The 22,975-nt window shown below is 41.4% G+C and overlaps 1 protein-coding gene across 3 annotated transcripts; it reads left to right on the forward strand.

The window, feature by feature from the left end:
• Positions 1-807: 807 nt before the first annotated feature.
• On the forward strand, positions 808-21,066 carry pxk (PX domain containing serine/threonine kinase). 3 transcript variants are annotated; one of them, XM_030420039.1, is made up of 19 exons: positions 808-1,100; positions 4,361-4,411; positions 4,564-4,611; positions 6,026-6,212; positions 6,370-6,447; positions 7,697-7,770; positions 8,150-8,224; positions 8,786-8,890; positions 9,017-9,118; positions 9,241-9,402; positions 9,651-9,768; positions 10,239-10,317; positions 10,748-10,796; positions 10,898-10,975; positions 13,283-13,369; positions 13,755-13,818; positions 14,232-14,291; positions 15,007-15,035; positions 19,329-19,397. In XM_030420039.1, the coding sequence occupies exons 1-18, from the start codon at positions 999-1,001 to the stop codon at positions 15,021-15,023; spliced, it is 1,536 nt and encodes a 511-aa protein (XP_030275899.1). In that variant the 5' UTR covers positions 808-998; the 3' UTR covers positions 15,024-15,035; positions 19,329-19,397. The 3 variants fall into 3 exon arrangements, with proteins under 3 accessions (XP_030275899.1, XP_030275898.1, XP_030275900.1); XM_030420038.1 differs by lacking the exon at positions 15,007-15,035 and having other exon boundaries at positions 19,329-21,066; XM_030420040.1 differs by lacking the exon at positions 19,329-19,397 and having other exon boundaries at positions 15,007-15,636.
• The last annotated feature ends 1,909 nt before the right edge of the window (positions 21,067-22,975 follow it).

A 22,975-nucleotide genomic window follows, 5' to 3' on the forward strand; every position in this document is an offset into this window, starting at 1 on the left:
AATCCATTCCAGTCCCGTCACAGAGTTCAGTAGAGTTCTCTAGTTCACTTCCATGCATTGCTCCTGTCAACAGAAATGATTTGAATGGGTGATTAATTGATTTGTTGGAGAAAAATGTCCTCAGTGTTTCCAAAGACAACATCCTCAAATGTCTTGTTATGGCCACATTTTAAATATATTGGCTATTTAGAAAAGACATTTTTTTTACTTATTTTTTAAGGCTTCTCTATTTTTGTTATCCTGTTTGCCGCTTGCACTAGTGCTGATCTCCCCATTGTTGGACTAATAAAGGACTATCATGTCTAATCGTAAAGGAGTTAAGAAAACAGAAAATCAGACTTATTTAGATTAATTCAATAGCTGCTAACTAATTGTTTATCAATATGTGTGTGGCCTCTTTAGTCTCATTATTTAAATGTTGGCATTGGATGGTGTCAGACCCTCAAATCATCTGTGTGGAAAAGTGCCGACATTATAGTGTGAATGTTATTTTTTTTTATTATTATTTTATATATTTTTTATTTGAGTCTTTTATTCGAGCTTTATGGTTTGTTCTTGGTCAGAAGAAGGGCATGACATGTGGCTGAAAACGAGGAAAATAAACTAAAATTTTTTCTTGCAAACAAGTTTGTTATATTTTTCATTATGAACTCTTACAGTCTGTGTATTTATTTAGTTAAGTTGTTTATTTTATCTTTTAAGTATTTTTTCCCCCCAATAATGCTCTCTGGTAGTTCCTCTTCCGGACCACCAGGTGGCGGTGACGCGCCCTCACGTGGTTTTCCATCCACCAATTATGATGACAGAGCAGCCTTGTGACGTCAGAGCGGAGCGGCGCTTCCTGGTTACGGTAAAAGCTAAGCTAGCAGCTATTTCGCTTTCTCGGCTTGCTGGTGTTCCTCCTCCCCTCCGCGGGGCTCTTCCTCAGTGTCTCTCCCGCGGCTTCAGTCAGTGACAGACGGACACTCGGATCAGACTTTCACCGTTAATCCTCCGGGATGTCTTTCCTGGAGAAGCCGTCCCCCGGCAGGCTGCTGCTGGACGACACCGTGCCCCTGACGGCGGTGATCGAAGCCAGCCAGAACCTGCAATCCCACACGGTGAGTGTGTTCTGGAAGTCAGCGTCACCTAACCGTTAACAGTCTTTGGGTTTAACCGTAAAACGTCCTTCTGTGGGCAGCTACAGAAACACAGACACGTCGCTGGTGGTGTGTTTGAAATCAGATGTTTTTAAGGGGGCGTTTAAGGTGATCGCTGCGTCACTGGTTCCATTGTCGGACACAGATGTGAGACGCTTCATTTTGTCCTCCTTTCCTGAAAATTGTGTGAATCAGAAACCGATCAATTAAAGGCACGACTATCAATCCCGTTAGTCAGATGACAGTGAGTGTTTTTGACGTGATGCAACCGTAGCTCCATGGCGGGCAGCTCACTGGGTCTGATCTGAAGCGCTGTCACTGATTTCCTGGAGGTTTTTCGTCCACTCGGCAAACTGCTGATATAAATTGATTTGGAGTGGATCATTGACACTGACTGATTAAAGGCCCGGGAGCAGAAACTGTCCCTCATTGTAACGAAATTCCGTTAAAAGTCCTGCGTCTTTTTGATTCATTCTCATACTGACTAACCAATACGCTCTTTAAAACAATATTCATGGCAGTTTTGAATTTGTAATAATCTGTTGTAACATTCGGCATACACCCTCCTCCACCAAATACCTGTAATTAAAACACGTAGTTTTATTATTCTGGTAATACTCTTTAATACCATGAGACGGGCATTAATGGTAAGATGTCATTACACTAGTGACTGCATTTTGTTTGTTATCTATGCCGAATGGAAGAAGGGTTAGTTATGTGTGTATAATTTTGAAAATTACTGTAAAAACATATCACGCGTCTGCTTGAATCCACGGAAACATTAAATTGTATGATTTTCTTACGGAGTTTGGTGTGGCAACTTTGGCACCATTAAAAGTGTTACGGCGACGCTGGGTTCAGCGTTACCCTCTTGTAAAATGTGAACTTTGAACGCGTGTGTAAGTTTAGAAACAGCGCTTCAACAATGTGCCCGATGGAGCAGGATAGCCGCCGTGTGTCCGATAATGGGCGCACATCTCGTGGGTTTGTTGTTGACATTTCGGCTGAGATCAGCTGAGCCAGCTAGCTTAGCATGCTAATTTCAGCCATCACGTTGATGATGTTGCTGCTGTAAAACAGAACCATAAAGACGACAGCAGAGACTTACTGATGATTTATATATTCACGTTTCTGTGTTTTACAGTTACTGTTAGTGTAATTTGCCCCCTTTTTCAAATGAACCCAAACAGCAGCTTTCCTGTGACTCACAACAGAATTATTGCAGATTTGCCTCATGCAAATTCTGTCAGATGACTTTCCAGAGTTTCTCAACATGTAAGCAGCTCTAAAATGAATGTGACACTGAGGACAGGCCGCTACAGGACAAAGTTGACATCTGTTTCAGGCTCCTCGCCAAGGACAAGTTATTTCCAACCAGTTACCAATTACAAATCACTGACCAGAAGGAAAGAGAGTCAGAGAGACTCCACAAATTACATTATGTGTGTGTGTGTGTGTGTGTGTGTGTGTGTGTGTTTCCCTCCAATTCAAAGTCACACCACCATTTGACATTTTCTTGCAAAACACATTTTTCCAGTAAAAAAAAAATCCAGTACTGAATAAAACCTTGTGACTCCATCTGTCTGAACATGGATGGAAAGAAGAACTCAAAAAGATAAAATATCTTCCGCAAATTCGAGAGGAATGCATTGATTTTATCTTTATTCTCCCAATATTAATACTCAAACTCAGAGCCCTTATTTTCCCACACTTTAAATCTGTGCAGCTCACACTGTGTGCAGCTCATTAAGATAATTTCTGTGTTAAGTAACATGAGGTCAGGGATTACTGCGGCACCAAAGACTGAGTCAGCGTCTTGCCACGACTGAATGAAATCAGCAGAAACTCTCAATTACACGTCACTGCGTTAGGGTTAACTATATTTCATGTGGACTGCCTGATCTGCTTAGTAAGGTTTGCTATTGGTGCAGGTATCAATCCAGCGTAATGCGGCGTTTATATTGTCAAATCCCTGTTGTTCACAGCGTCAATGAGCCCAAGCAGCGCAGGTAAAAGGTCATAAGCTTGAAAGATTTAAGTCGAGTGGAGAGCCGTGAGAATAGAACATGGACTACAAGGCAATTAGAACTTCTTTACATAAGACTGTAAAAAGCTGTCAGAAAATGTCTTAAAGTAACACAACACCTGCAAACTGAAGCGTGAACTTCTAGACGTCAAACATCACAGCTAGAAAGAGAGGCTGGGCGCGAAGGCTGTCGTTTCTGATTGCTTAATGATTTGTCGGAAAGTCTGATGAAAGTAGTCGTCAATGAGAGTGTTGTGAGCCACAGCAGCTGGACAGGAAGTGATGTCAGCTGTTTACATCCTCTGGGGCTATTTGTGAAGCTGCTCAGCACACATGAATGGATGAATGGAGGATTACAGCAGAAACCAAAGTCTGTAGCAGGAATTAGCCTGTGAGAGGGCTGAGAGGATTAGATCATAGAAAAACTCCATGTTTGCACTTGTTGCTTCTCGTTTTCATAATTGTGTCTGTCGACGCTGCCGCCTCGTCACAGAGATCTGTGAAATGTGGCGACGCGATCGGACGGATCCCTCGACTCAACGGTGTTTGCTGAACCATTTATTTAGAAGTGAAAGAGAAAGTGAACACACCAGACATGTGATCTCTCCCCTGGCAACACACTCATCTATCCATTCTTATCCTTGGCAGGGCTGCAGGACCTCTCTCAAGTTTTTTTATGACAACTTTACTTCATTCTTTCTAGTGATTTTTTCTCTTTAAACAACAACTCTGCTTTTGTACCACGATTTTTCTTTGTTATGAATTCATAAACCTATTCCAAGTGTCAATGATTGTCATTGTCTTTTCATCAAATTTGGTTTATTTGCATTTGATTTGGATATTTTTCCCATAAATTAGATTTTTTTAAAATTAAAAAATCACTTCTTTACTAAATTTTGACATTTTTTACTCAAAATGAACCCCGTAATGTCATAACAATACATAATTTTCTTAGTGTTTGGACTTTATTCTCAGTTGCTCACAGCTGGCTGACTGTCAGGCAACACACGCAGTGACTGCTGTTAAAACCTTAAAGGATCATTCAAACTTTTTTCACTTCAGTTCTTACAACAGATTTCTCCTCATCGTAATGTTTGAACTATTGATGAACTGTTAATCATTATAAGTCATTTCCCCTTTTTTTTTTTTTTTTTAAATCAGTATCATGATGGTTGTGTTCTCTCTTTTCTCTCAGGAATATATCGTCAGAGTCCAGAGGGGCGTGTCTTCAGAGAACAGCTGGCAGGTAAATGAACCAATCACAACCTGGGGGGGGTCAGGTGGGCAACCAATTAGAATTCACCTGACAACTCAGGATGTCCGCACCAGCTCATTAGATGAATAAGAATGTGTGTGTGTGTGTGTGTGTGTGTGTGTGTGTGTGTGTGTGTGTTGCAGGTGATTCGACGATACAGCGACTTTGATGTCCTCAACAGCAGCCTGATGGTGAGTTCCACATCGATCACGCTCGGTGTTTGATGCTGCGTTCAGGTGCTCGTCGTTTGGTCCCATTTTCCGTGTTGGGAAGTCGTTTCCTGACTTTGGTGTGTCCACGTCAGGTTGGAATGGTAACCTAGAAGAAGTTGTTTTCCATTTTATCGCTCTGAAAGTTTAAACGGCGTGTTGACAGCTGTTTCCAGTATTTGACTAACATGGAAAGCAAACGATACAGTGACAATCCAACACACGACCCAAATGTTTAATTTCATCTGCCATGTTTCAGCTTTATATGCTGTCAACTCGGCATCTTCCGTCCCACTATTCTCAGACTTTACAAGTTGTTGTTCAGATTTCAGCGGGCATTCAGGTGAATTTTCCCAGTTGGAAAGACATTGTTCTGATAAATCTGACGGCACATAAATTACTGAGAAATGTATTGTGTCTGACATAAAGTCAAGCTGCTCTTCTGCTGTTGAAGGAGCAAACTACAAACTTCTCACAGACACGTTGTCAGCTCAGTGTGTTTGATCCAGAGCAGAGCGAGTGGGTCACGCTGACTCAGCCCGGGAGATTAAACAGCTAGTGTCTGTGGGCGGTCAGAACAATGTGTGTACAACCACAGTTGGGTGTACATACATAATCTTTTTTTTTTTTTACAACATACAACATATTTTGGTTACATTGTTGAGTCTTTCTGTACACACACACACACCCCCACAGAAACACACTCACTGTCACACACACCAGCCTGGTCTTAGCCAATCTCCTTCCTGTTTGGGTAATCTCTCTGCGGCAGGTCGTTACAACACGCTCGATCTTTGCTGTTGTGTCATTGATTTCCCAGAAGTCCCCGTCGGCGCTGCTAGAGGGCAGTTTGATGATTGTTGGTTTTAGAATGGATTTTGAGGTTGCACTGCGGCACTCTTTAGGAGAATCTGCTCAAAAAGCTGCAGTTTGCTCCCTCTGCACCGCGCCAGCTCGTTTTATGATAAATGTTTGAGCATGCCAGCGATGTGGCTCCAGGAAACGAGCCTTCCATGTGTAATTAATCAGTAATCAATGGAACTGCATTGCGCCACACTGAAGTGGTTCTGACTTTGGGATGTATGGACAGTTTGTACTGGTTGCAACTTGTCTTATGTCAGGTCACATTCTTGGATAACAGGAAGTTGGCAGTTTTTCTGCTGACGTTTCGCCTGCTCGTTTCCTCCTGGGGTCTCTAACTGACCCCAACCTCCAGTCAGCCCCTGATCTCCAGTCAACACACAGCAGAAACTGTCAGAAACCTGACGTTCATCTGTCCGTCTGCCTGTTTAGATCTTTAAATAAGTGGCTGAAACATTTAGAATTGATAAAAAAACACATTTAATGGTAATAAAGCAAACAAACATCAGCTCTCTCCTCCTCTTCGTCCCTGCAGGTGTGTGGTATCACTCTCCCTCTTCCACCCAAAAAGCTCATTGGAAACATGGACAGGGAGTTCATCGCAGAGAGGCAGAGGGGGCTGCAGACCTATCTGGACTCAATTACCCAGCATCCCTTGCTCTCCAGCTCCTTGTATGTCAAGAAGTTTCTGGACCCCAACAACTACTCTGCCAACTACACAGGTGAGTCCGCTCGCCTTCGCTGAGGGATCATTGTGTATCACTCAGAGGTGAAAAGTGGACGTCAGTGGGCAAAGACGGAGTTTCCACTTGACAGTTTTTTCTTTTAAAATAATAGACGTGTTCTAACTTTTTGTCTCTCGATGTCTGTCCTCCTCAGAGATCGCCCTGCAGCAGGTCTCCATGTTCTTCAGGTCCGACCCCAAGTGGGAGGTCCTGGAGCCTCTCAAAGACATGGGTAAGACTCCGAGTCCATCTGAACCTGACAGAAAATGTTTTCACTTTTACTCTTCTACTGTATAGTCTCTATCAGGGCTGCAATTTGCGATTATCATTTGGATTTTTGATTAATCTGCCTATAATTTCCTCGATTATTTCGATTAGTCAACAAACTTGGAGAGATTAGTGACAAATGTCTGTCACAGTTTCTTAAAGCGCGAGATGATATCATCAAACTGCTCAAACTATCAACTTATATGGAAAAAGAAGTAAATCCTCACATTGTAGGAGCCCAGTTGTTTCATCTCTCCTCATTATATTCATGCAAACACACAGTTTACCATCACTTCACTCTGACTTTGGTGATTTAAATCATTAAAAAGAAACCGGGCTGTTGTGCGGACAAAACGAGATTCGTTTGAATGGTGATGGCTGTTTCAGTCCCTCAGAGTTAGAGCTCAGCCTGAGTATTGTTTTTCAATCAAATGATTAGATGGTATGTAAACACGGTGATGAATTGTTGCCATTGTTTTCAACTCTCCGATAAAGACGAGCCGTGAGACGATGCGTTGTTGTGAAACCTGCATCTACTCAAACATTTAGTCAAGTTGAGACGACGCGATGATCTGACGAGGCTCGTAACCAAGAGATGAGAAAATGAATAAAATAAAACCTGAAACAACCCGACAGAAAAGCTTCACACCAACGTTTAAACTGAGACTATTAACTCTCGCTCAACAACAGCTATTGTGGCATTAAGATGAAATTTATGAGATGAATGTTAAAGATGCCATTTATAAGAAAAGTTGTCTCACTCCCAACACAAAAATCCACTTTTCTTACAAATAGCACCTTTAAAATGATGTTGCTCTTTAGCATTTAGCCATGATGCTAAGCTATTTAAGCAGCAGCACAAGCGGGCAAGAGTCACAAAGTTACCAGATGTACTCAGTCAGAAACTTTAACCCACATTTCTGAACATTCGCTACCACAAGCTACTGATCGCACCAGGCAAAGTCAGGCTGAAGCGGCTGCGTCACTATTGAATTTAGCAGCAGTGCCTTTTATTTCTTATCAGCTGTTTCGTTTGGAAGAGGAAGGATGTGTTTCCTCTTATCTCTAAAGGTACATAGTGTTGCTTTAAAGCAATAAACGGAAGTATTTTAGATAAATGTCCGATTGTTTCTTATTTTTTTTTCAATTCTTATAGACGGAGTCAGAAATGAACACGGAGATAAATGACTTGACATGATGTGTTTGTGTTTCAGGCTGGAGGATCAGGAAGAAATACTTTTTAATCAAAAACAAAGAGCTGCCCAAGGAGAGGTACCTGCTGAGCTGGGTGAGTAAAACAAACCACGGGACACTTAAAGTGAAACTCTCCTAGGCTTTTTTTGTGAATGTACCCGAGTCAAACCTTCGTATAAAAGCATAATTAAGACGAAAGAGAAGGTTTTTGAACAACTCACGTTAGCAGTAGCTTGTTCCGCTCGCCGCCGTCCTGCCAGTGGAGAAGTGTCGATCTCAGAATGCAAATTCAGAATTTCTCATTTCTGTTGGTGAGAGTTTGTTGGAAACAGTCACTCGTTGTATTGCCTTGACATTCACTTGACGATTACATTTGATTTATAATTGTGCAACTAGGTTTTTTTTTTTCTTTTTTCATGAAACTCTAATGATCAGAATGTCTAATCCCTCATGTGTGATTGTGTGTGTTGTAGGTGGACCTGGGTCCTGATAAATTCCTGTCAGACAAAGACCTGCAGTCAGCCATGAAGCTGCTGACTAGCCTCTCTGTACGTACATGCTGTGTGTGTGTGTGTGTGTTTGAGTGTGGGGGTGTGTGTGTGTGTGTGTGTGTGTATTATTACAAGTTAACACCAGAGTCCAACTTTTAGCATCTGTTTTATCAAGTGAAACAATAATTGTGCCACACAATCTTATCATTTCTGTGAAAATAGAGTCAAATCACAGTAAAAGTAACTGAGCGACTGTCATCTCGACAGAAAGCCGAGGCAGGATGAATCAGCTGAACGCTGCCTCAAGCTGTTATCTATAATTTGCATTTTTTTTTTCATTAAGATGCAATTTTAATGAACCAGCATCTTGGCATTCAGGAAATGTCCCAGATAATTAAATGAAGCAGGAGCCAAACCCAATGATGATGCAAATAAAAACCCCAACTAAACTCCTGGTGAAGCCAGCTCATTATTTTTATATTTAAATCTCTCTTCTGATCAAACTGTATTGATTTGAATATGAATATTAACATAAGACAGACAGGCACTTAACAAAACAGATGAACATGTATTTCTAATTGACCGGGACTGTAAAATAATCCTCCTCCTCCTCTCCAGACTCCATATCTCTGTCCGCTGCTGTTCTCCAGCACGGGCGAGTCTTCAGCTCTGCTCATCCGACCGTTCAGTGAGAGAGGCTCTCTGAGAGACCACATCTGTAAGGTAAACTGTGTGTGTGTGTGTCTGTGTGTGTGTGTGTGTGTGTGCTGTAAAGGCAACAGTACACTTCAGTTAAAGTGCTTGTTGGATGGCTGAGCAGCACCTGACTCCCCATCATCCTCCCTCCAGGTGAAGCCCAGAGAGAGTTACCTGAAGAAGTACTGCAACCCAAAGAAGAGCCAGGGCCTCGAACTGCAGCAAATCAAACAGTACGGCCGCCAGATCCTGGAGGTACACACACACACACACACACACACACACACACACACACACACACACACACACACAAAGAATAATAACATACACACACCACAAAGTGTTACCCGTCACTAGAGCTGTGTGTGTGTGTGCAGGGCCTGAAGCTCCTCCATGACGGCGGAGTATTTTTCGGTCACCTGCACGCGTCCAACGTAATCGTGGATGACGGCGTGTGCCGACTGATGGACGTAGAGAACGGCATGCTGGGAGTTCCCTCAGCGCTGCGGCCCGCCTTCACTCAGCTCAGGAAGATCAACGTACGTAAAAACACTGAGCTCAACTGTGTCATATAGATTTTACATTTTTTCTTTTGTTGTGGACAACTTAAAACAATTTTTATTGTATTTATTTTACATGTGAGTGTTGTTGAGTGTGATATTCCTTTTTGTTCTCTCTCCTTCTTTGTCATCTCGTGAGAGGTGGTAAATGTTTGCCATATAATTCTGAACCGACTGAATAAAGATGATTTGTTGACCAGAGTGTGTTTCTGTGTTTGTGTCTGCAGTCCACAGAGAGCGTCGACGTCTTCTGCTTCGGACATTTACTGTACGAGATGACGTACGGCCGCCCGCCAGACAGCGTCCCCATCGATCAATACCCTGCTGTCCCCTACACATCTGTGGGTCAGTATAGTTAAACACACACACACACACATTATACATTAACATGTTATACACACATGTGATTTCATGTGGCTTCTTTGTACCTCACAATGTTTTGGTATCTTGACCTGAAGCATTGAGTTTACTGAAATGTCAATATTCTCACACTGTAGATCTCCCTCTAGTGGTTCACTTAGGAATCCCAGAAACGGTTTTGAAAATGAAATATAATAAATAAGTTCATTTAAAAAAAACACAATTCTGTCAAAATGCAGACTTGTGGATAAGCATACTTGTACTGAAAATATAATCATTGATTTTCCTACTTGAGTTTATTGTTATTGAAGATGCAAGAGGTCAAATGAAAGGTCAGTCATAATGGTGGGACTTGGAGAGCCTTGCACCTTGGTACACAGTGTAAAAGTTGGCCTGAAGTGTTTATGTTATATTTATTTATTTGTGTGTGTGTGTGTGTGTGTGTGTGTGTTCAGTGTCAGTGCTGCAGTCCATCCTGTCCACAGAAGCCTGTAAGAGCGGGATGCCAACAGTATCACAGCTCATACAGACACCGTGAGTTCACCTGCTCCAGCCACGTTCCTGTTGCTTTAAATGAGCACATACACACATACAGTCAGTCAGTCAGTCAGTCAGGGACACATTCTTTCTTCATGCAGTTTTGTGTTTGTGGAGCTACATTCAAAACAACATTTTAAATAGACTGAAAATGCCTGTTTTTCTCTCCTCTGTGGACTTACATCCACATTTTCTAAACTGTCATTCATTTAACATAACATCAATAGACAAGTGGTCCCAGTGGTTCAGTGTGCTTTTAAAGCTGAAAGTCAACAAAAATGTCAGTGTCATACATCTTTACTAGAACAGACAGTGACCAGCTTCTAAATGTAATTTCATTGAATATAAACAGAAGTCTGGAATATGAAAGCAGAAGCAGAACTTAATATTTTTTGTCATCTGATGAGTCACACTTTGGATTTTGCAGGCTGTTCAGTGACGTCCATCTCCAACACTCAGAAAAACTCCAGATCAAGGTGAGGGGCTCGGTTTGATCCGACTTTTGAGAGTTTGTTCGTGCGTCGATAGGGTTTGCTTGAGAATAGTAACTTATCTGACTCCGTCTCCACCCCTCCAGGTTCCCAGCCGGCTAAAAGAGGCACTGAAGACGGCAAAGGAGAGTCTGGAGAGGAGGCTGCACGAGGAGCAGAGAGTGGTGCGTCACTACTCTCTTTTTTTTTTTATCTCTGAGCTGCTCAGCTGGAGACATTTAGGAGGTCATGTGGCTTCCTCAGGGCTACATCAACAATCCACAAATCTCTATACTTCAAGTCAGTGACCTTCTAGGTGAGGTGAACACGAGGCTGTCTTCAGAGAGGAACTTTAAGCTGCTTCTTGTGGGAAAAAAAAAAAAAAGGCTGTGGAAAATCCTTACCACATAGTTTCCCACAACCTTATCATGTTGCAAACACAAAAACGTCTGTGCTGACATAAATGTGGAATATTTTCAGCTGGTCTTCCTGTAACGGTCACTGGATAAAGACTCCAGGAACAAAGGAGTGAAACTGCGAAGTGATAGTGAGAGCAATTTGACCCTCAGCTGCTGCTTGCATGACAAATCACATGAGATTGTGTGTTTTTGGGCAAGAATGCTTGACTGAGCAAGCTGTCAGGGGAGGACGAAGCATTTCAGTCTGTAAAGTGAAGCAGAAGCAGACCAGTAGGGGGAGACTCCACTGGTTTCAAATAGAAGTCTTGTATGTCAGCGTACGAGGAAATGACCCTACTTCTCTTTTGATTTATTACCTCAGTGAGCAGTTTTCTAATGAGCCTCAGTCTCTAGTTTCAAGTGTTCTTCAACACAGCATGATGTTCAGTTTTTAAAAATGATGCTCTCATTTGGACCAAAAATAGACGACAAAGCAGAGTACGCTTTAGTGCGCGTCTACAATTGTGTCCTCAGATCAGAATCAGAATCAGAATCAGAATACTTTATTAATCCCCGGGGGGGGAATTGTTTTTGTTCAAGATGCTCCATGCAAAGTAGAATAGAAATACAGCATGAGTGGAAACAAGAGCTAAAGGTGAAGATGTGAATAAAACAGTGAAATAGACAGTAAAATAAAATGAAATAAAGTGGACAATAAAATAAAATAATAAAGTAGACAATCTGGAAATATATACAATATACAGTGAAATTGTAAGTGTTATAAATGAAATGAGAATGAGTAATAATTATAGTTTTCTTTGTTTGTTTTTTTTGTTTTGTTTTCTTTTTAAATATATAAATAGCTAAATGAGTCCGATCCTCAGAGAGAGGAGGTGTACAGTTTAATGGCCACAGGTATGATGAGTCACGATTATCCTCCCCAAATATAATCACTTCTGGCTCCTGAAAACCAAGATGACAAAGGCTGTGATGCCCAAACTTGAGGTTTCGAAATAGTACTCCACAAGCCAGGGTTCGTACGGGTGCTTGAATTCCTTGAAAGTGCTTGAATTTCAATGTTGTGTTTTCAAGGTCTGAAAAATGCTTGGATTTTAGTTTAAGTGCTTGAAAGTGCTTGACATTATAACTCTGTGTCTTGGCAACATTGGGATCAGACTGGATAGTTTTCTTATTACAAGAGGAAATAAAATAAGTGTGTGTGTGTGTGTGTGTGTGTATCATCACACACGCAGCCTGGTAGTAATAGAGAAGGATGGCTGAGGAGAAGGTGAATTTGATGCAATTTGGACTGATGACACGTTTAATATTAATAAACTTTGATGAATAAGCGAAAAGCTTATAAAAGTTTATGTCAAAAAAGAAAATTACAGGGTGCTCTCAGGTCTCTCTTTGTCCCGGTGCAAGTATACCTGAAGAACGCCAAGTGGCTTCCCTTTTTTTGGATAAAAAACTTTGTGTTCTCCTTTAATTTCTTGGTTTTTGCTATCATGAAACTTAATTTTAGATGTTTACAGCATAATACAATGTACATTATTGTGATAAAAAGTGAAAAAAATAATCATGAGTATATATATTCCTGTAGATATGTATTTTACCCCAGCGATAAGGTGCTGGAAAATTTTGTAAATGACCCTTAAAAGTGCATGAAAAGTGCTTGAATTTGACCTTGAAAAATGTGTACGAACCCTGACAAGCCAATAAGGTGACATCAAGTTGGTTTACCTGATTTTACCTGCTGAAGTTTTTATCCCATGCTGAGGCAAAAAGTAGGCAGGACAGGAAATGTTGTGAGTGAGGTTGTGGGCATTGGATCAGGGAGGTAGCATGGCTTCAAGCTGACCAGCAGCAGTGCACAAAGACGTAGATTACACAAGATTTTATCCGTTATTTTACTGTGATTTGTCTGTCGCTGCCTTTGCCCTGTAAATGTGTTGTTTATTTTTGTGGAGGGATGTAACATCTGCTGAAATCAGTGATCCTAACAGGACGGTACAGGTTTTTTTTTTTAGACTTGTAACATGAAGTTTGCTCTTTGTATAAAGGCTAAAGTCGTGTTTTAATGTTTGATTGAAGCTCCACCAGCACAGGAGGCTGACCAGAGCTCAGTCCCACCACGGCTCAGAGGAGGAGAAGAAGAGGAGGAAGATCCTGGCGAGGAAGGTAGGAAAGAGTCTCCCACACACACAACAATAGAAATCAACCTCACGACGTCTGAATATCAACAGAACGTGTTGGCTGATTGCTGGTCAGTTCTGCAAGAAGTCAGACTATCTTAAAGGCATTCTTCGTATCAGAATAAACGTTATCAGCACCTGTGTGACCGCGACTCATGGGATATGTTGTCATTGTTTTGTCTTTTTTAGAAATACAATGCACTCAGATTTGTTAACTCTGTAACGTGAAGTGAAAAAAGTTTAATGCACATGTCTGGTGGAGACTTCAACGCTACAAGTTTCCTAGAACCACTACATGTAACTGCATGTTAGCTAAAGTGAAGTAACAAAACAGTGAAGTCTGAAACAATGTCGCGTGTTCGTCCTTGCAGAAGTCCAGACAGTCGGCGTATGAAAATGAAGAAGACGTCTCCGTCAGAAACAACAATAACTCTGGTACGTCCCCGCTGTCACTCACCTCCACGAACACTTCCACTCTTCAGTAACTGAGTTAGACAGATGGGAATCCTTACAGACGAGCTGAAGCTAATTAATTGGCCGGTTAGCCTGGTAGGTCAGCGGTGCATGAAGAGATTGTGCAGCCCATAGATGGAGCGTGCGCGTTAGAGCCGAGCGGCTAACTTCGGGTTTAACTCAGCTATCTCAAATCAAGATGAAATGATCTAATCATGGAACTCTTCTTGACTTTCCAGATTTAATCACGCTAAATCGATCAGATTCTGGTTGCAGGTGTTGTGACGCAAAAGAGAAACTGACACCAACATTGTTTACATCGGTGTTTTCATCAGGACTGGATTTACTTTTGCTGCGACAGCATGATAAATGTTTGTTTTTCTGTCCGTCTTCAGGTTCTGGAGCCAGTTCTCCTCCCACATGCCCGTCATCCCCCACTCCCCCGTCCACCACAGGTATGGCTCGCTGTCTGTCTGTCTGTCTGTCTGTCCTCTCATCTGTCTGTCCATCTCTCAGTTTTGACAGCATTGGACAGACTGTTTAGCTCCCCCTTGTGTTGAGAAGTGTGTCTTGGCACGTTGCCCGGATCAATAACAGCATCTTCATCTTGAATTTCTGAATTTCTGCCCTCACTTGTCGCCTGAATTTTGCTTGTGTGATTATGAAGACTAATTGTTAACTTGACCTGTCTGTCTCTGTCTCTGTCTCTGTCTCTGTCTCTTCACCTCCTTTCTGGTCACGTGATTTGAACTGGTTTTCAGACCGGTATCTGTCTCGGTTATAGCAGTGTGTCTTATTCACATTGTTGTGTCTTTAGCTGGCCGGTCGCAGGATGGGATGGTGATACTCCTGAGATACAGAAATACAGAATATCACTAGGCTGAAGTTTTCACAACACACTGACAGGAATGCAGCATCAGTTTCCCACCCTGACATTAGGACATCACTAGTGTCTCCTCTTGTCTTCTCTCCTCTCTTCTCTCCTCCTCTCCTCCTTCTCCTCTCTCCTCCTCTCCTCCTTCTCCTCTCTCCTCCTCTCCTCCTTCTCCTCTCTCCTCCTCTCCTCCTCCTCTTTGTCCCGGTGATACTGTGTGTAAATGCTGATTGGTCCACTGAACAGTTAACTGTCATCTCCCTCTCTCTCTTCTTCCCGTGCTGTCTCCACCATAGAGCATGCTCCATTCTGACCGTGTCGTTGGGTAAAGTAAAATGTCGATTTATAATGTCGATGATGATGATGATGATGATGAAGGCCTCTGGCGGTTTTTAAAGCTGTCGTACACCCTCGTTTCCCGGCAAGCTCCCGGTCGCAGAGACCTGCCAAGTGCTTACCATCAAGTGATGACAGAGAGACTGACTGGAAAAATTGATGGCATAAGATCACGAGCCCGTGTTACTGATCCAGTTCAGACAGCAGTGCAGGGTGAAAGTAGAGCTTTCCCTAAACTAATGAGCCGAACTGTAAATCCTTCTTCTTCACGTCTCAGGAGTGAAACTCTGAGGGGTTTGTAGACGCAGAAAAGTGTTGAAACTTGTGTAAGAACATTTTCTCTGTTTTTTGGATTTTTGTGGTTGATATCAGTATTTAGGAGTTTAAACTTATTTTGTAGCCAGTTTCTGAATACGAATTACATATATTATAGACTGATATCAGCATTGGTATATATGTCATATATGTTATATGTACGATGTACACTGATATGAAACTTTTGTTTTGTACACATGATATTGCATTAAAGATGCCCGGTTGATTTATGATTTAATATACTATAATAAATATACTTTATTATTAAACTGAAACATATTCTGTCTCTGCTACAATATAGTACTGAGGGAGACATTTTTTAGGGTAGAAACAAGAAAATAAACGTGTCAGTGCTCTCTGGTGGACAAACATTCTACCATCTTAACATTATAGTACATGTTTACAAGGTGACGCCCGACTTTGTTTGAGTGCGGTTAAGTAGAAAATTAGTGGGTGTGATGAGGCCCCGATGAGCTCTGAAGGGAAGAAGCTTCTTCTCTGAATCAATCAGTCTCTGCTTGCCTGGGACAGGGTGAACGCACATCTTTATAAAAACCTCACAATCTGCAATGATGTCCAAAAAAGCTTGCACACCGTCCAGCCGATTCAGACCCGCTGTTCTCATTGGAGATTGTGATCTGTCATTTCTGTCTGTCTGCTCGGTCCGTCGGTTGAAGCATGTCTGTCCTCGTTTGTTTCGTCTGCTTGTTTGTCTGTTTTTGGGGACGGTTGTCACGGTGAAGACACTGATTATTACTCTTCTCCCTCCACTATTATCCTTCTGGGAATATCGGTTTCTTTTTCACGTTTTTCAGCTGTTCTACAGTCGACCGAACCCTTCGGTCATTTTTTAGTTATTAGTCTGTCCACGATGATCTGAACCAACCAGATCAAACTTGTTTGCACTTGTTGTGGTGTCTTTACACTGCCAGGTTTGAATTTATGAGCATATCAACTGCAAAACTTTTATAACTGACATCACTGATCACAACTTTATGAGATCTGGGCCAATGTTTATCATCTGTGTCAGACTAGAAACCATTCCTAACTGGTCGGTGAGGCATTTGTTTTTCTTCTTCTAGGACAAAGAGTAAAACAATTTTCTTAACCAAGGAAAAGACTATTTTCACTGATATTTAGGAGCCACTAGCAGAGGATGAGAGGTACACATTGATGACTATGATTAAATAAGTGCTTGACATTATAACTCTGTCTTCCACAAAATTGGGATCAGACTGGATAATTAATTTCTGAAGTTTTTGCTAGTTATGAAACATAAATTTAGATGTTTACAGCATAATACAATGTACATAATTGTGATAAGAAAAAATCATGAGTATGTATATTCCCGTAGATACGTATTTTACCCCAGCAAAAAGTTGCCGAAAATATTGAAAATGACCCTTAAAAGTGCTTGAAAAGTGCTTGAATTTGACCTTGAAAAATGTGTACGAACCCTGAGAACACCACATGAAGCAGCTGTAGGTGAGTCTGTAGATGTAGTGTCGGCATGTGATCGCAGATCTGAGCACAGATTTCACATATGACTGTGAAATGTGGCCCCGGCTGTGCTCTGATCTGATCACAGAGGTCTCGCTGAAGGTGAAACTGTGGACGAAGAGTCGCAGTCAAAAAACCCTGAAGGTCACTGTGGCTGCTTAATGTAATGAAAGTCTGCTCCACATCCATCCTGGAGATTATCTGTCGCCGCTGCAGGTTCTGTAATTGTTGAAATCTTCTAATGTGGTCACCACATCCAATAGAAAACATCATCTTCAAACATGTTAGTTGTCTCTGCAGTGACACGATCCTCCAGGTTCGGTGACCATCTGTCAGACTGACGGATGTCCTTTCATTACGCTGCAGAAGCTTCGCTGTGCAGTCGGACAGAAGGTGGAGTTCTGTGGACTCCAGCTGCAGCTTTTGACCTCTGCTTTACCTTCATGTTGGAGCTACACAACTTATTATTTCGCTGCCTGCAGCCGCTGGGTTACTGGGGTTCAGTTTGGGATGCAAAATGGCACAGCTGAAAATAGACATGAACCAGGTTTCGGTTCAATTCACCATCAGTTATCTCTGTAGCCGGAGAAGCAGCTCATTTAGTCCAGGACACAACACCTTCATCAGGGAATCTGTAATGGTCACTGTTTTTGTAGGATGATATATTGTCCCAGGGATAATTGTGATAAATTATTGTCATTTTAAGACCATTTTATCCCAATAATCTAATGACTGTATCATAGCATAATAATGCAAGAACAAGAAGAGATGAGCTTTTAATTCTTAGGAATAATCAGACATTGGAATTGTAATATGAAACAAATGTTAAAATATCATAAATAATGCTAACGGATAAATAAAACCACAAAGCTGAAACAATAGATTAAAAGAACAATATCAGCGTTGGCTAATCCAGGTCATGTACATATATCAATAAATTGATAAGATATGAACGATTACTTCATGATTTAATTATTGTGACAGGGCTCGGTCTCAGAGGACACTGCCGGTAGAATCTGAAGCTCTCTGATTGGCTCATTCTGTTGCCGGGCAGCTGTTGGTGAGGTGAATTTTAGAGGTTGAGTCTCGTTAGATGAAAATTCACGGTTTGGATCAATGTCATCTGAATATTCTAGAACTTTGATTTCATTCCTTCTCCTTAGCAACAGCTGCTGAGGCTCATGGGTGATGTAGTTTTCAGACGTACTACACATACCAAAAAACAAACAAACAGAGGAAACACTTAAACATGATCAAATGTAAATGTATTTACTGCAGGAACCACCGGCCCGTTTGACCCCATATTCCGAAATAAGGCTGATTATCAAACTTTCAACACTTTTTTTTTGTATTAACAACACGTGTCGGCTCAAAACACTGAAGTACCCAAATTAGAAGTTGGGTCTAAACTGATGGTGGATTGAGTTCAGCCTGGACGCTGATCTGCAGCTGCTGGTTACACAAAGATGATCTCGTTCCGTAAACGTCTCTCTTGAGAATCTACACTTTGTATTAAGTCAGCCTTTATAAAGGGTTCATAGGTCGTAACTGATGGCTTCGGTAAAAAGTAATAAATAATTTCCTGATGCTTTATAAAGCAGATCTGAGCAATTAATCATTAACAGGCCTAAGAACGCCTCCTCATACCCCTCCAGTCTTCACTCAATCTAGAAATATCTGTATCTGTGTGACTCAAAGATGTCATTATTTTAGATGTCCATCTCTCATAAACTTCTGTAAAGCTGCTTAGAAACCAAAGAGGAAAAAAAGCATTTATTTTCCAGAACTTGCCTGAAACATCAGGTCTCTAGGTTCTCTTCAGTATCCAACTTTAAGACATCCATGAGAGATCCACATCGCGTAAAGAACCTCGCTAATTTGGCAGAAAGTACGTGTCACGGTGATTTTTTTACAATACTTCATCCTCCGTCTAACTCAAGTGGATCTCTGCATCACTTCCCTTCTAGATAAAAGCTACTGAGCAACTGGAGCAAAGTTTAATTCATTAACAACATATTAACATTTATTACTGCAGATGAAAACTTTTGCTGTTTAGAGAAGAGAAACGACCCATAACCTTTAAAAATGGTAATCTCAAAGCAGCTCTTATTAATTTCTCATAACTGATTTATAAAGCATCAGTAAAGTATCTATTAGCTGTTAATTAGTTAAGCCATTAGTTAAAACCACTTTACAAAGGGTGGCTTATTGTAAACTAGTTCCTACCAAAGTAATCGTGTATCAAAAAGTTACTGACAGTCAACAGCCTCATGTTTACTCTTTAGCCCATGACTCGCTGTGACGTTAATCGCCTCCGTCACTTCAGAGTAAAACAACAACACGTCGTGAATCAGCCGACCAGTTTGCAGCGTCTTTGTGCAGCCAGCTCCTGGAGAATCTGTCACCAGAAGCCAGTTGTGTTGTTGTCTCACACTCCCGTCTTTTGGTTCTTCTCTCTTCCATCCAGGAGCCCAGACTGCTCCTCCTCCCCCTCCTCCTCCGCCTCCTCCTCCCCCTCCTATGCTGAACTCCTCCTCCTGCCCCCCTCCTCCTCTGTCCTCCTCTGACGGAGCTGGAGGAGGCCGCTCCGCCTTGCTGAGCTCCATCCAGGGCTTCAGTAAGGGCAAACTGAAGAAGGCCGAGACCACCGACCGCAGCAAGCCCATCATCTGACCCCGCCCGCCTCTGCGACCTGTCCTCGACTGGGAAACTGTCACTACGGCAACATGACCGACCCGCTGGTTCTGCACTGTGGTCCGGACCGGTTCACGTCGTCGCTCCTCGAGATGTGAAAAGGAATCACTAACACACACACACACACACACACACAAAAATCCAAGTACCATTTTAGTTTTTATTGCTTTTTCTGCTTTTAAATTTTAAAAATCTGTTGCTGTGGTGAGAGAGAGGAGAGGGAGGCTGTCTCAGTCGGACCTCTTCAAGAACTCTGGACAATCGTAGGCACCTGAAGGTTCGTCTTCTCTGACTGCTGTGTCATCAGAAGGCAGCCACTGGGCTCCAGATGGAAAAGGGTGGTAAACTCTAACCTGAGTGTGGTGAGCTTTTCTGGTTGAGGTGCTGCTTCAGCTGGAGGCTCGCTGGGTTTTTTTTCTGCTTTATAAAAGTGGCTGTTGAACGTTTGGAAATGGAACTTTTGGAGCCGGCTGGATGATGTGGTTGGATTTCCTGGATCCAAAACTTCAGTGCTCTGACACTGTCATGGCGCTGTACTGATACCGATCCCGATCCTGATCCTGGAGCAGCAGATAAATCGGCCCAAACTCCAGCTTTCTGTCTTTGAAATCATCCCCGAACTTTAACACTCGAGGTTCTGCTGGGACCGTTTGACTGCAGGACGTAAGTGACAAAGAACTCCAGAAATTCAAACAGAGCTACCCTGCAAGAAAATGCACCATTATTATGTCATTTCTGTCTATAATTAAACCCAAACGTGCTTTTCATGAGAAAAAATTTAACATTCTCAATTTAAAGGTACTAGAAGGAACTTTTAACTGGTTATGAAACAGCTGATTTAATACTGATGCCTCTCTTCGACCTAAAAAAGCAAACGAGACAAGTGTTTCTGTGTGGGTAATTTAGTTATTCACGAGTTATAAAATCAGAGCTGTGTTTTATGCTGAAGTGATGAGGATCTATTTAGAAGGAAAGAACAGATAAAACTCAAGAATCAATTAAAAAACAAAAAGAAGAAAGTTCCTCGTAGTAGCTTTGATAAAAATAGATGTCGTATTAACACGTTACATCTTGAAAAGAGAAAAACGAGGCAGGTCGTTGTATTGGAAACAAGAAAACAGGAAACTGATCTAAAAAAATCTTCACATATAAGTTGATTCACTTTGAAAACAAATTGAAAATCCTCACTAAACTGGCAGATTTATGTTTTTGTTTGAAGAAAATGCGTCTCAAATTATAAACAAAAGTGACTTAATAAGAAGGATGTTTGTTGCGATGTGTCACAAACTGTCTCCGCAGTCATGGTTTTATCGTGAGACGTCCTGATCGGTCAGCTGTTGACAAAATCAGCTCAGCAGCTGTTTCAGACCGAACCTGAGAGCGTATAGTTTGCACGAGGTCGAGTGCAAAACGAAGAGCAGCACAGAATATTACAAAGCAGCTAACCGCCAAGTGTGTTTCCATCCATCGTGGAACATGTTTTTTTTTTGCACATAATAAAACTGAGTGGATAAAAAAAAATAAAAAAATGAAAACACTGCAAAAAATTTTTACGCTGGGCTGAGGTGGAAAAGTCGGAGCTTAGATAAAAACTAAACACGACTGTGCGATGAGAAAACATGACATGCGTTCAAGCGTCCACTCAGTCTTCTACTAAAGTAACTAAAAATGGCTGCAGATGAAAACCTCAGATCTGTGTGGAGCGCTGAGGAGACTGTAACCTTCCTCAAATTATTACATGAGACATCATGTTTTACGCCATCTCCTGTTTGACTCTTTTAATGATGTCTTCTCCGTTTGCAAAGGGTTCAGTGGCGCCAACTGTTGATCTCGATGCTCCCAGTACTCGCTTAACAGTGGCGGAAAGAAAGGCACATTAATTCACATTCTCCTTTGCCAGTTTTCCAGAAATGTGTTCAATGTTTGCGCTACATTTGGATGGAAACTTTGACGAATGGGATGTAATCAATCATAATATAAATCTTCTTACATCTCGTCCTCTCGCTCTTTTTTCGTTTTTTTTAAAGTCTAGTTCTGGTAAGACTGGAGAATACGACTTACAAAACTGCTAGAAGCCAGAGAAGCACAATAAATAAAATTTCCATCGTTCTCACAGTGAAATTATCTCCATCATACCTTCTGCCTCGCATCAGTGAGAGGACGCCACCTGACGCGTGTTGTTCCAGTTCAATTTTAGGCTGAACTTTGGCTGCTAAACGTGGCAGAGGAAGACGTGTACGTGCAGCTGCTCTCTCCATTGGGAAATAATGTCCTCGCTCTACGCGATGTCAAACTTGCACTTTCGGGGTGAAAGCCTGTAAGACACAGATTCTGATCTGACGTCCGTTCTGTCCCAGATCAGAGCGACACGGATCCAACAGCGACGAGCCGCTCGGCTCTGATTGTATTAAGGGTCTGAAATTAATCAGAATTTGTTTTGGTTTTTGCCACCAACCAAAAATCTGAAACTTACAATTGCGTATTTTATATAATAATAATGAGATTTAATTCTGTTTTCGAAAAAACTAAAACTTACATTTTGGTATTTTTAATCCCCTGCCTCCGTAGAGATGGCAGGGGATTAAAAATACCAAAATGTAAGTTTTAGTTTTTTCGAAAACAGAATTAAATCTCATTATTCCACATGCAAGACAGAGACAGCTGCTTTTGCTTGTTTGGGCCCTCTAACTTTAAAACATTTCATACATTTCATTTCATTTTTTAGATTTCTTTTGTTCCAGGCAGCCGTTTGTTTCAGTAATTTCTCTGGAAAAAAAAAAAACTGGCCAAGACTTGAAACTTGCTACAGAGTTGCACATTTAGTCAACATTACTTTTACAGTCATGTGATCATTTGAAGTTTCCTGTAGGGATTGCTTTAAACAATAATCATGATTTACGAGTGTTTCATCTGTTTAAGAGCAATTTTCCGTCATGCAACAAATGTCAAACTTCAAATGTGGCTTTTTTTTTAAAACGTCGACTTTTACTCATTCTTCTGGATTTGAGTTTCTAATAATGAGGTTATCATAACACATAATAACTTGGTATCTGATTCAGTCCTGTCAGATGGCATTTATGCTTCCCGCCCCCAATGTTTGAGGTTTAAAATGTTTACCAAGCACCCTGAGACAAAATTGTAATGATCTAGTTGAAAAGGAAAAGGAAAGAAGCACAAGACGAAACAAAATGAGGAAGCGGTGTCGGGCTTTAAGAATTCAGATTTGTTATGTACGATAAGAAATCAACATTAAAAGCAAGGAAATCTTTTTCTCTCTGCAGCAAGTTTCACATCTTTCATACAAGTTGAATTTATTTGCGCCCTTGAAAGAAGAACATCAGTCACATCTGTGTTATCAGAGATGTGACGTGTTTGCCCTTCAGTGTTAAAGTCTAACAACTAACTCAGTTTACCTTCATT

This window comes from Sparus aurata, chromosome 6, assembly GCF_900880675.1.
Source record: "Sparus aurata chromosome 6, fSpaAur1.1, whole genome shotgun sequence".
Lineage (NCBI taxonomy): Eukaryota > Metazoa > Chordata > Actinopteri > Spariformes > Sparidae > Sparus > Sparus aurata.